The sequence below is a fragment of the Osmia bicornis genome, chromosome 7, assembly GCF_907164935.1.
Source record: "Osmia bicornis bicornis chromosome 7, iOsmBic2.1, whole genome shotgun sequence".
In the NCBI taxonomy this organism is placed as follows: domain Eukaryota; kingdom Metazoa; phylum Arthropoda; class Insecta; order Hymenoptera; family Megachilidae; genus Osmia; species Osmia bicornis.
The window spans coordinates 5,763,176-5,775,742 of NC_060222.1; the positions used below are offsets into that span (position 1 = coordinate 5,763,176).

Consider the following 12,567-nt stretch of genomic DNA (forward strand, 5'->3'; position numbering starts at 1 on the left):
CGTTTTTCTCAGTGTCGATGGTAATAAAATAAAATTTCCAAGGTGGCTAATGGAATAATCAACGAAAAGTCTGTCTATCCAGGACGGACCGGCGTATTTTTCGACGCAACGAGGGTGCGAGCGGTGCCGTCCCGAGCGTCGTCCTGGCACGCGATGTAAGCTGAATGGGGAAGAGGACAAAGGGCGGCAAAGCCTTCTCGAGGACGCAGGAACGCGGAAGCGGGCGCAGCCGCGGCGATGATACGGTATAAGGGCGCCGACGCGACGCCGGCGCCGACGGTGGCGTCGAATCGGCGTTCGGAGCGTCAGTAGAGATGCGTCCGCGGTTACGGTGTATCGTGGCTGTCAGTTAGCCGGTGGGTTAGCTACGGGGTGGATCCAGCCGAAAGTACGGCCGAGAGGGGTGCGTCAGGACGCGTGGGGAGGACGCTTTCGCAACGGTGTGCATCGTTCGCTTCCCTTTCGCTCTATCCTATTTTCCATGTGACCGGCGGATACGTTGGTATAAGGGTCGGAAAGAATTTCTATCGAACAGGATTAAAAGGAAGATCGAAGAGGAACGTTGCGAGTGCCATGAGAAGGAAAAGTGCTCTACCAAACGTTCAGGACACGTTCCGAAGCGAAAGGACGACAAAGTACGGCTGATAATAAGTAGACGCTTGTTCGTCTCGTCCCTTCTTTTTTTACTCCCCCTCGACACGATCGATTTTATTTCTTGCCTTGGGATGAACGATTCATCGTGTACGCGGACAAAGCGGCTTTCGAGTGGTGCCGCGCGCGTCTGTGATGCTTCAACTTTGAACACCACTGACAGCGGGGCAAACATCGTTATTTCAATGATATTTTTTTTTTTATTATGATTCAAGTGATCAAGGTTCGTAGATCATCTTTGCTGTCTGTGTTCGTCGATCGTCCGATCGATTTTCCGCAGGGAGGTGGGAAAATTAACCGGGTGATTAAAAGGCGGGAACACGATGGTGCTCGACACTCTGATTAACACTTTGATGGCTGATTTTATAATAAATTGATAAAGTATTAGCACACCCAGTTTCATGGAGATTAGTATAATTAAAGAGAATATTTATATTCTGTTAAGAAATGTACAACAAATGTAATGAAATGTTTGCTTTATTTAAATAAAGTAATTGTAAGGAAGCAAAGAGTGTGCCGATACTTTTCTCATTCACTTTTCCTTATCCTTATCGAAATTATTATTAATTCAGATCAAAGTGTTAAATAAAAGATCAGACTGAACGAAACGCGATCGATGAGAGATAATCAATTTGAAAAGTATTTTCGAAACAATTAGTGGAACGTTGTTATCGGGAAAATAATTCGTTTAATTACCGAGCCACGGTAAACACCGCGCTCGGAATCCCTGTGTACCCTTCTCGTCTTTTGATCACCGTGAAAGCAAATAATTAAATTCTTGCGAGTACAGAACAAAGGATAATAACGAGGAACCAAAGGATAGCCTGGAGTATTCGTGAAATGGAGAGGCTCTGACCTAAGAGAAACGGAAGTAGTTCAATTTCCTTCAACGATGAATCGAGAAAACGAGGAAGTATGTTTCAAAAATGATAATCTTTTCACTTTCAAAAAAAAAAAAACAAACTTCATCAAACAATTCTGAAAAAAGAAGCTCTTGTATCTTGTATTCAATTGTTAGCAGCGACCAGTATCACAAACGCTTTGCGGGGCTTTGCAAAAAGAACCGAATTGCAAATGTTTGGTATTATCGGTGTTAATATACGGATGCCTTGCCGCAGTGACGTGGTGTAGATGCGCGAATGTCACCAAGGTACGTAACTTCCTCTGCATTACGGAATTCCTATGCAACTAGAAATGATACGCGAATTGATCGGGAACGGGGATTATTCGTAGGTGGTGATCAATTATTCGAGATACCCGATTAAAAGTACCAGGCACGTGTCTCCTTGCGACGATGGTTACATTTATATTCCCGTAAGTATGGAATAAAAAAAGAAGAAAAAATTCCTCTCGAATTTAAGATTCACCCGTGACACCCATAAATTGCACCAAAGTGTCTAAGGATATTTCACAAGGGGAACTACCCAAGTGTTATACTCACTTATTAATGAAACTTTGCCAGCTTGTAGATCGCCCTTTTGGGGGCAGACGGCTAATTGTTTAAAAGATATTAACAATTACAGTTAGTTACTCCTTACATTCAGAAGTATGACAAACTCAGACATACAACTCGCAATCTAGAGATCCACGGTTCAAATCCTTGGTTCCCAACATTTTTTTTTTTTTAATGATAATTTGTCTCTTTTTGAATAACTATTACATAAAAATTATCATAAAAAAAAAAAAAAAATTGTTGGGAACCAAGGATTTGAACCGAGGATCTTCAGATTGCGAGTCATGGATCCGCTCCCTGGTTAAACACATGACTCGCAATCTAAAGGTCCTCGGTTCAAATCCTTGATTCCCATTTTTTTTTTTTTTTAATGATAATTTGTCTCTTTTTGAATAACTAAAATTCTATATAATTCTAAACTAAAATTCTATATTCTATCTTGAATAACTAAAATTCTATATAATTCTAAACTAAAATTCTATATAATTCTAAACTAAAATTCTATATTCTATTTTGAATAACTAAAATTCTATATAATTCTAAACTAAAATTCTATATTCTATTTTGAATAACTAAAATTCTATATTCTATTTTGAATAACTAAAATTCTATATTCTATTTTGAATAACTAAAATTCTATATAATTCTAAACTAAAATTCTATATTCTATTTTGAATAACTTAAATTCTATCAAAATTGCAGTGTATGTAATTAATTATTAATAAATGCAATGAGTATAGCACAGCTGTAATAGTTACTCAAAAAGCGACAAATTATAATTTAAAAAAAAACTTGGGAGCCATGGACCTTTAGATTGCGAGTCAAGCGTTTTACCAAAGAGTTAACCGTTTGTATTTGCGAGTCTGTCATACTTCTCAATGTAAGGAGTAACTAACTTTAATTATTAATATCTTTTAAACAATTAGCCGTCTGCCCACAAAACGAGCTCTATAAGCTGGCAAAGTTTCATTAATAAATGAACGTAACACTTGGGTAGTTCTCCGTATCAGAGAAAGAAAAGAAATATATACATTGCTCGGTCTTTCAGGTGGCATTTATGGGAATGTTATATCTGGTTTACCTCGTGGAATGTTATCATTCGCCGATCAGAATCGATTTATTGCACGCGGAGAGCCAGGACAGCGTTTTGTCGAAGCTGTCGCAATTGAAGACAGCTCAGCCGACGATCTGGTGGAAGGCTGTCTCTTACCATTACGTACGCCGGAAACGACAAATTACCCGGTACAGAAACGGAGACAATTACACTACGACGCAGGTAACGCATATCGCGCAACGTGCAACGCATATCTCGTAATCCAGACGAAAGGAAAGTCGCGGGATGGTAAATCGTTGATACGCTTCGCGACAGACTGATTAAACGTTGTACGAGGAAAGATGGGCCATTCGCTTTTCATCGATCCACCTTTCGTAGATCCTTGCTCACTTATTCTATGCATTTAGAAGGAAATTTCACCGACTCGACGAACCAACGGCGCCGTTTGAATAAAATTTCTATGCGCTCGGAGAAGAAGCTGGAGAACTCGAAGTAACCAATTTGAATAAAATTTTATGGAGACGTGTATTTCTTGCACTCTTGCTTACTTTTTATTCTACGCGTTTATATGGAAATTTCCTGAATTCGAACTAGACAATTTGAATAAAATTTTATCGGGACGTATCTTCCTCTTTCGCCAAATTTCGCGTATGTTATATTGTATGGATTTATAAGGTAACATCGTGAATTCAAATCAAAGGAAGTTTCTAAAATTTAATTAAGCGATTCTAATATATTTTCAATGGCCCATCTATCCCCGATCTATCTTCCTTTCTAACGATCTCCATCTTCCAGGTGTACTATGAAAGAATAAACACTCACGCAGCAACGTCCTTTTATTACTACGATTACTGCGGCGTGAAGGATATCAGCAAAGAGTTGATTCTAGATCCAAAAGTGCCAATCACGAAGATCAATCTCAGCAAAGGATTCGCCTTTTCGAACATGAGATCGGCGACCGAGTTTGAAGAAGCAAGATCGAGATTCTTTGCCGAACAAGTACGATACGATAAATCAATCGATTTCATTTAATTAACCCCTTCCCCTACAACATCATGTCACACTCGTGATGCAATTTACAGTTCAAATGTTCTAATTTCGTTGGTATCTCGGGTGAAGTTCCTTTAAGCCACGTGGCACGGAAATTCTTGGTTCATGAAAAATTTCATTTTACTTTCCTAGACAACAACAACGAGATTTTAAATTAATCTAATCGATCACATCAGTTCACCGTCGTAGAATCCAAAAAAAATTTCCGCACCTCCACATTAATATTTTTTTGACTTACAACTCATAAGAAATTTGCCTGGTAATTTTTGAGTCAACTGGAGGGGGGTGCTAAAAGAAACTCTTACCGGTATTTCCAGTATGGTTATTTGCTCGAACAAATATCAAATACCAATTAAGTGATATTTCATTTTTCTTTATTTATTTTAAAATTGCCTGACTGAGGCAACTATCGAAAAAATCCTAAGCGAAGGGGTTAAGATCCATCGATGACTAATATCAAATGTTCTTCCAAGGAGTTGAGAGACGATTACATGGAAATGAGAGAGGGTTTGGATCTCGGATACAACCTGAACCCTACGACCTTGGTAGCTGTTCTTGGTAATCCATGGTTCACCAATCGCTACGTGTACTGGTGTCTGAGCGCACTGTTGCTTAGCTGGCCTCTTAGAGTGATCATAGAGTACAAAACCCAGTACGCGGATTATCAGATCACGAAACTGTTCGGGATTAACTACGACACACCTAGCGGAAGCGAGCCGATACACGCGTCCATGAGCCAGCAGACCATTAACCAGCCCGGCTCTTACATGTTGGCCCCAAGTTACAGCGAGGCCCTTCTCATGGATCCAGCGCCCGACCAAAGACCCCAGGACCCGAGCATTACGGAAATGGTACCCAGTTACTCCGAGGCGTTGCTCTACCAACGGGCAGAGCAAGGCTGCACCATGAACGATGAAACGAACAACGAGAACCCGAATCACCTCCAGGAACAGCCTCGCGAATGTTCCTGTCCTTGCCATTCTGAAACCAGCACCGCCGAAGGTACAAGACCGGAAGAAGACGTTGGGCAATCGGGCAGTGCCAGAGAACCATTGATACAGACAACCATCGATGTGTATCCTCCAGTCTGCACCTACGTCAGCCAAACGGAGACTGGAAGATGTGGAAGCTGTGGGAAACTCTTGGTGGAAGCGCAACTGGAGAACCCAGAAGTCTCCAGAAATGAACGTACCCCTGGAAGCAGCTCTTCAGGGATTCACAATCCCAGGAGAGAGTTGATGAGCAGCGTTATGCCTCGAGACATGTCCGAGCCGAACCTCAGGTTCCGATCAGAGCTGATGGAAACTGACACCAAGTTTCTTCGAATAAATGGGCAAAGTTTGAGGAATATCTTGGAGAGTGAACAAGAGGAAGAGTTTAACGAAGAGAGGGTACGAGGTAGCGAAGAAAAAAGAGGAGAGAGATTGAGATTCTCTCTTTGCTCGTTGGATGAAGCAAGTTCTCAATCGAGAACAGTGGACGCGAGTAGAGGAGCGATACCGAAGAGGACAGCAGCTCGAAGCAGGGTCATAGCGAACCCTATGTCGAACGAGACGTGTCCTCTGCCCGATTCCAAGACTTACTTCTGTCTAAAGTCCATTCTAAAACAAAACAACAGACGCTATACACTGATAACCGCCAGAGAGCTTCAGAATCTCTCTGATCAAGAGGAGGAGGAAGTGGATAGACGTCGTCGGGTACGATCTTCCTATCACGAGGGTTGCATCCCTGTATGCGCGTCCGATACAGAGGGAAGATTCAATCTATTTTCAAGATCGAGGGAAAGTTTGGACGCGGTGCTTGGGAAGAAGAGGAAGCAACCGGGAAACGTGTCGAATGATAAAACCGAGGATATCTCCATGTGCAAACGTGATAACAATAGGTGAGTTCTAAGTAATGATTAAAAATTTCCAAGAAAATCATCAATCTTTTTTATAGAACTCTGATTTTCGCGAGTCCGATACAAGAAGTCTGTCCGGGTGACCCGTTCGGCGGGAAGGATCTTGTTCGAACCCGACAGGAAGTCGATTGCACCCCTACGGAAGAGACGCCGAGTCACACCGTCCTGGGCCAACTCGGACGGTCGCTGACTTGCGACCGGAAGTCATCTAGGCGTCGGTTCCAAGACGCTCGCAGACAACGCTACTCGGACTCGTCCCAACCTTCCGCTTTCTCTTGCCCCCCCGATCGTCAACACCCTTATCCGTACGCTTTCTCGGCGTCGACGAATGCCATGGACGCGATAGATTTTGGCAAGAACGAGTCGCAGGTTCGAGTTTCGCAGCACGCCACGTCCTTCCCTCCGTACGAAGGATCGACGCGTAACGAGAAGACGAGCAACGATGTTACCGACAGAGTATCCTCCGAAGACACCTTCAAAGGGGAATTAACTCGCTCGTTGACCGAGAGACGAGCTAAGCCTGCGCGACAGGATGTTAATGTACGCAGAAGCTTCACGGGCAGGGTCGAGGATTACAGAACGGATAATAACAAATGGACGAACTTGAACATGGAGACGTCGTTATAACGAAGGAACATATAAGCCAATAGAATGTAAATGTAAATATCCGTCCTAATTTTCACGGTTCAAGATCCTGTAAATACGAGTTCGAAGGCTCGAGATGGAACGCGACCAGTGAGAAAAGCTGGTTAGGAGGATTTAGAATTTGGAGAAAGGAAAAGACGAAGCGTGAAACGCTGTCGATGTTGCCAATTGGAATTACTATCGTGATTACAGCGTTTAATAAATTCGCTGTCCACGTTTTATTAGACCAAATCATTCAATGACTATGCATGGACATGAATCCAATGCAACCACCTTGCAGAAAACGCAAAGCATCGAATGTATCGCGATGTCAATTCGTAGTGAACGTGAAATTTGTAAAACAAAATCGTCCGCTCAATTGCAAGCAGGAAAAAAACCGTAGTTTTTAAATGGTTCAATCGAATGGAAATCCGTGCCGAAAAAAAAAAAAATACGACCGAAAGTCTTCGCTTTCCCGTGCATAGATACGAAAGTATACATATATTATATATTTTTGTCTACACGTTTGCTCGCGCAAAGCTAAGAGAAGAAACAAGTCGTCGTATATTATACGATCGTTGTTTTTACCGATCTCTCGATGTTTCCATTGAGATGTTTGTATTACTAGTCGGTACATTACCTACATTATACTATTATACATAATTGTCGCGAAAGAACAAACGCACCGTTATATGCTTTTAGGAAAATATTTTTCATATACTCGGATAATGTGTATCGATGCCAATTGCTGATCGTGATAATCATTGATAAAAATTATTACTAATAATAACGATCGTGGTATAATTAAGTTGAACGAGAATAAAATCCAACGCAAAATTATTTGGCATAAAAATAATATAGTAAAACGTTAAAATTTTCGCATAAACATTTATAAGTTATACGCGAATACTGTTTCAGAACCACCTGTCTTTGTATATCCACGAGTAGGCATTTAATTTTTTCAAATGGACGCCGTTCGGAACGACATCTATCGAGAGATTACGGTTTAAACGCTTGCCCCGTAGAAATACGCGCAGAAAAAGTTATTTGATATTAATCATTGCAAATTAGTAATAAAAATTCATGTCTTACAGGAAAGGGGTTAAAGAGCTTAATTATACCACGATAGTACATGTCTATAGTAAGTTAACCTGGATTTCGAAGTCCATACGTGCATATGTGTGTACTTGTAATTTAATACAATTAATGTCGACAAAATGTAACGTTAATTCACGTTACGGTTTATCACGTGTCAACCCATTCGATATTGGTGTTTTAATCAATGAAGAAAAGAAAAATGTTACCCTTGTCAAGGGCAAAGTACAAGAGTACATATATTGAGTACGAAACAAGAGTACGTGCATTAAGAGTACGAACATTTATAATAAGAGTTCTTTACTGTTGAAATACATAAAAGTTCATTCGAATGGGTTGAAATTTATTACATGCATCGTAAATTTGTCTATGAAGAATGACTAGCTATTGAAATCGTATTCACTCACCACACTTGATGCGATGAAACGGATGAAAGGCGATGAAATTTCCACCGGAAATTGTCCCAGTCGGTAGATATCCGCTCTGATGATAGAAATCGTCCAAAAAATTGCAGAATTGTCCATAAATATCACCACATTTCTTCAATTTCCCACGCTCGCACACCACTCGCGTCCGCGCACCGTGAATTCGAACCGTGTACTGAAACTAAAATGGCGTCGGGGGGGACGCCAGCGCAGTTCAGTTATACGCTTCCCGCCAAATTCGAACGCTACAAACGTAGCACACGAGCGACTTTGTCGTGCGGTACCACTGCGATTAATAATCTTTCTCTCTTTGTTCTTTGCAAAAACCGAAGGCAGACATGTGGTCGCGTGATAAAAAGTCGCTCGTCTGCATCGGATTTAAACTACCATGTAGTCATGTGTAGCGTCCCTACTTGTTAAATGACAAACGACGAAGCATGTGATACGAAAATTTCGATACTCACGTTAATTATACAGTTGTTAAGGCATCTCAGGATAACGCGCGTGATTATTGTTTAAGTTTTACATCTACGATAATGTATGGCAATTTTTTATTCCGCGTACAATAGAATTTTTTGATAGACACGTTTAACGGACACCGGATTGTAAAGAGGCACTTTCCCGAAATGGCGGATGTACTGTGGTTAATAATGCAACAACTATATTCGAATCTTTTGAAAAATTAATCGCACTCTATTAAAATTTGATACTTAAAAATTGATTTATTAATTAATCTGACGTAAAATCATATTGCAATGATTATAAATATGTATGAATTTATTAAACAGGATGTGCATTGATTAACTTCGATTTCCGTGGCAAATTTGAAAGTGTCTCGCCCAACGAACCATTCGCGCCTTTAACATTTAACAAATCATCGATTCATAATTGCATAGAGACAAATTTAGGCTTTAAGAATTAATCGACGATTTCAATGCCAAATGTGTGAATTAAATTTAAACAACCGAACGGTATTTAATGATATACATAATATTAATATGGATTCAAAATTCATTTTATTACGAATTTTTAATCGAGCAATGCATTTTAATTCGAAAAAGGAAACAAAATAACATGAATATTTGGCTATTGCAGAAGAATTGCACGCCAATGGGAATTGTAGCTGGTTATTGCTTAGTGTTCATGCAAAATTTTAAATAAATTAAATACCTGTTGTATATAAAGCCTCGACGTTTAACCAGAGTCCTCATTGCCGTGCAATGTTAAGAACAAAGAAAATCCATGCCGTCTCAGAAAAGTGCTCTTCTAATTAAAATTGTTATTATAGGACGAATTGTCTATTATTATGCGATAATTGGAAACGCGTTTATATGCGGTACGTACACGCATATTAGCGTAAAAAAGCCTGTAACTATATACTGCTATGCATATAACTATTATTATTATTCTTATTAATGACGATATACAAATCATTCCTGTAAAAACAATGAAACAAACGAACAATGTGGTTATAGTACAATAAACGTTGATACGAAAAAAGGAACATATTTCCTTATACACGTGCGATTTCAATTATTCGTTTAACACATCCAAAATAACAAACGGTTAACAAATAAAACACGGAATATTTTAATTTCAATGTATTTTTCTAAAATTTGAGACAGTATCAATAAAAGTATAAGACACAGACATGAGTGAGATAATAACAAAGACAGACTAAAATCTGACCAGGGAAAACAATATTATGCATAGAGTCACCGATACATTACTGGCATAATATGTATAATCGAATACGACACTAATATATCGGATACAAAGAACTTCTTCGATGCGTATGTACTGTTGTTATCGACCTTGTATATACTTTTGTTTCGCTCGTTTATAAACATTCACAGGAAGGGGAGTAATAGGAACCTTCTTCTTTTTACTTGTGCCCACTTTGCTTGCCATATTAAACAATAAAGTGTCTTTACATAACTATAATAATAAGTATATTTTTTTTTTCTTGCGAACACTCGACTTTATATGAACAGAAAATTAGATATAGGACTCTTCGTTTAGTTGGACTAGCAGTATCCGGCAGACCATCGTGGTGGGCTAGTTTACAACGATTGTACGGTCAGTAAATCGCAGTGACTTTCGGCAAAGCTAATTTTACACGACGCCGTTTTGTGTGTAATAGACTCGATAATAAAGCGTTTTACTTCGCCACAATGAATATGAATTATCAAACTTAAGAAGATACACGCCCTGCAATAAGAAACATATATAAAGGCATCATTATTTTGTAAGTAAACATTAAACAGGTGTTAAAGATGCATTCATTTACCTGTCCTGGATATCTATGACTTCCTGCATAGATTTCTTCTTGTGAATCTCTCCTATATACCTGAAAGAAAACAATACATGGTCAGATATTAATTAATAAAATCAATATTTGCTCTGAATTAACCTGTGGTATATAGTTGTATGCTTACAGGTACAATCACGCTTATAGGTGGTGGCAATGGTTTGTAGTCAGACTGAATGGTACCAGTGGATACTCCACTTTCCAAATCTTCTTTAGAATCATAATCGTCATCTTCCTCATCTTCATCCTCAGATTCACTTATATGTACCGATACTTGATTTGTTTCTGGTTTTGACCATTCAAAATATACTCCAAAACCAATGTCATAACCATCAGTTGCAAATTCCCAAAACAAGCAGGAACCATCTTCGTGGGTTGGCACTCTTACAGTTACAATTTCTCCGTGTCCAACTTTAATAACAGCATCGCCGGCTTCTCTCCTGATGGTTTCTTTGAATTCCTCCACACCTTTTCTTGTCCACATTTCTGCAGGAACTATAGGTGGGAAATCCTCTGGTAACTCATCCGAATCTTCGTCATTTAAGGGAGCTGTTTCACTCGTTTCTTTGTGCTCCTTTGTTTCCTCAATTTCTGCTGTTACCTTATTCGTATCTGAGCTTTGATCTTCAATGACTAATTGATTCTGACGCAGTTGTTGCATATATTGATGATAATGTTGCTCCTGTAACTGCCTTATTAATACACCTTGCTGTTCTGGGTTACCAGGGTACTGTTGTTCCGCGTATACTTTAAATTGATAATACGTTTGTTGGTTTAAGGCATCTTGAATTTGTCTCCTTTGAATCTCTTCTTTTAATCTGGCTTCTTCTTCTTTCTTTTTTTGTTCGTCTAATTCTTTCAATCTCCTTTCTTCTTCTAATTTTCTTGCCTCTTCTTCCTTCTTTAGCCGTAATTTTTCTTCATTGTCCCTTCTTTGTGCTTCCACAACTGTTCTAAACAATGGACATAACTTATCCAATAAAACTATAAATCCTTCCATTGCCTGTTCCTTAGATATATCTCCTAAATTGTGCCATGCTAAACGCCTATCCTTTCCAATTACATCCAACACACCCAAAGGCGGTGCATTTTCAGCTGTACACTTGCCATGTGTTACTTGTTGAGTAAAAGCCACCAATTTTAATTTGTCTTCATAAGACAGGTGAACCGCTTTACCCTCTTTTTCTATAATAACATCATATTTGACACAATGTCGCATGAATAATAAAAGAAATTTGTCTTAACTACAATTTTCTCATCTATTTAACTGAACCGACAAAAGCAGAGGTATATAAAATCAACACAATCACAAATGAAGTTCTCATAAAGTTCTATACTTCAGACTTTCAACAAGTTACAGAAATACAATCCGGTATATCTATACAAACACGTCATTTTTCTTACACAATGCAGAGAATTGAATAGCAAGATCATTCTAGTAAACTGTCAATACCATCGACTCACCTTTATAAAAATTAATCGCGATTTTATACAATTCTCGAGTCTCGAATCCCCAAAAATGGGATTCGGACTTTTTTTCCTTCTCTTTATCATTCTCATCCTTCGTTGATTCTTCCTTAGATACCGTTAATTTTTCGATTTTCTTCCCTACTGAGGAAATGTCACCATTGGTGCCCGCCATTTGCAACTGCACTGACACGTCAAATACTCTGTTGCTACAGCTGTTCTAACCTTATTCCCTTAAAACTATTTAAAAATCGAGACATTTCCTACATCTTTGCGAGAACAAAACTGCAGGAAAATCTGATTGAATGAACATATTTCCACCTGATACTTATTTCATAACAATAGTCTTATACATGGAATATCAATGGTCTACGCCGTATCTATTAATCAATTGCCACATCGTAGTATCGTAGTTTTGATGTGGAAGACTGATAAAGTAGTATTCTACTTCAATTTTGCTAAAGATGATTTTAGCGACTAATACGAGTACTAAATCATAACAGATGTTGTAACATCTGTTCAATTAAAAACACCGCT

General features: G+C 39.1%; 2 protein-coding genes across 4 annotated transcripts; one reads left to right on the forward strand and one right to left on the reverse strand.

Annotated features, from left to right (window-relative positions):
• The first annotated feature begins 326 nt into the window (after positions 1–326).
• On the forward strand, positions 327–8,328 carry LOC114875370. 3 transcript variants are annotated; one of them, XM_029185561.2, is made up of 8 exons: positions 327–635; positions 1,442–1,564; positions 1,670–1,801; positions 1,885–1,965; positions 3,153–3,380; positions 3,954–4,157; positions 4,682–6,090; positions 6,147–8,328. In XM_029185561.2, the coding sequence occupies exons 2-8, from the start codon at positions 1,544–1,546 to the stop codon at positions 6,733–6,735; spliced, it is 2,664 nt and encodes an 887-aa protein (XP_029041394.2). In that variant the 5' UTR covers positions 327–635; positions 1,442–1,543; the 3' UTR covers positions 6,736–8,328. The 3 variants fall into 3 exon arrangements, with proteins under 3 accessions (XP_029041394.2, XP_029041395.2, XP_029041396.2); XM_029185562.2 differs by having other exon boundaries at positions 4,685–6,090; XM_029185563.2 differs by lacking the exons at positions 327–635; positions 1,442–1,564; positions 1,670–1,801; positions 1,885–1,965 and having other exon boundaries at positions 3,291–3,446.
• A 1,510-nt stretch (positions 8,329–9,838) lies between these two features.
• LOC114875377 (Golgi resident protein GCP60) lies at positions 9,839–12,530 on the reverse strand. Its single transcript, XM_029185577.2, has 4 exons — positions 12,028–12,530; positions 10,691–11,748; positions 10,543–10,602; positions 9,839–10,463 (listed from the first exon to the last, which is right to left on the reverse strand). The coding sequence occupies exons 1-4, from the start codon at positions 12,203–12,205 to the stop codon at positions 10,368–10,370; spliced, it is 1,392 nt and encodes a 463-aa protein (XP_029041410.1). The 5' UTR covers positions 12,206–12,530; the 3' UTR covers positions 9,839–10,367.
• Positions 12,531–12,567: the final 37 nt, after the last annotated feature.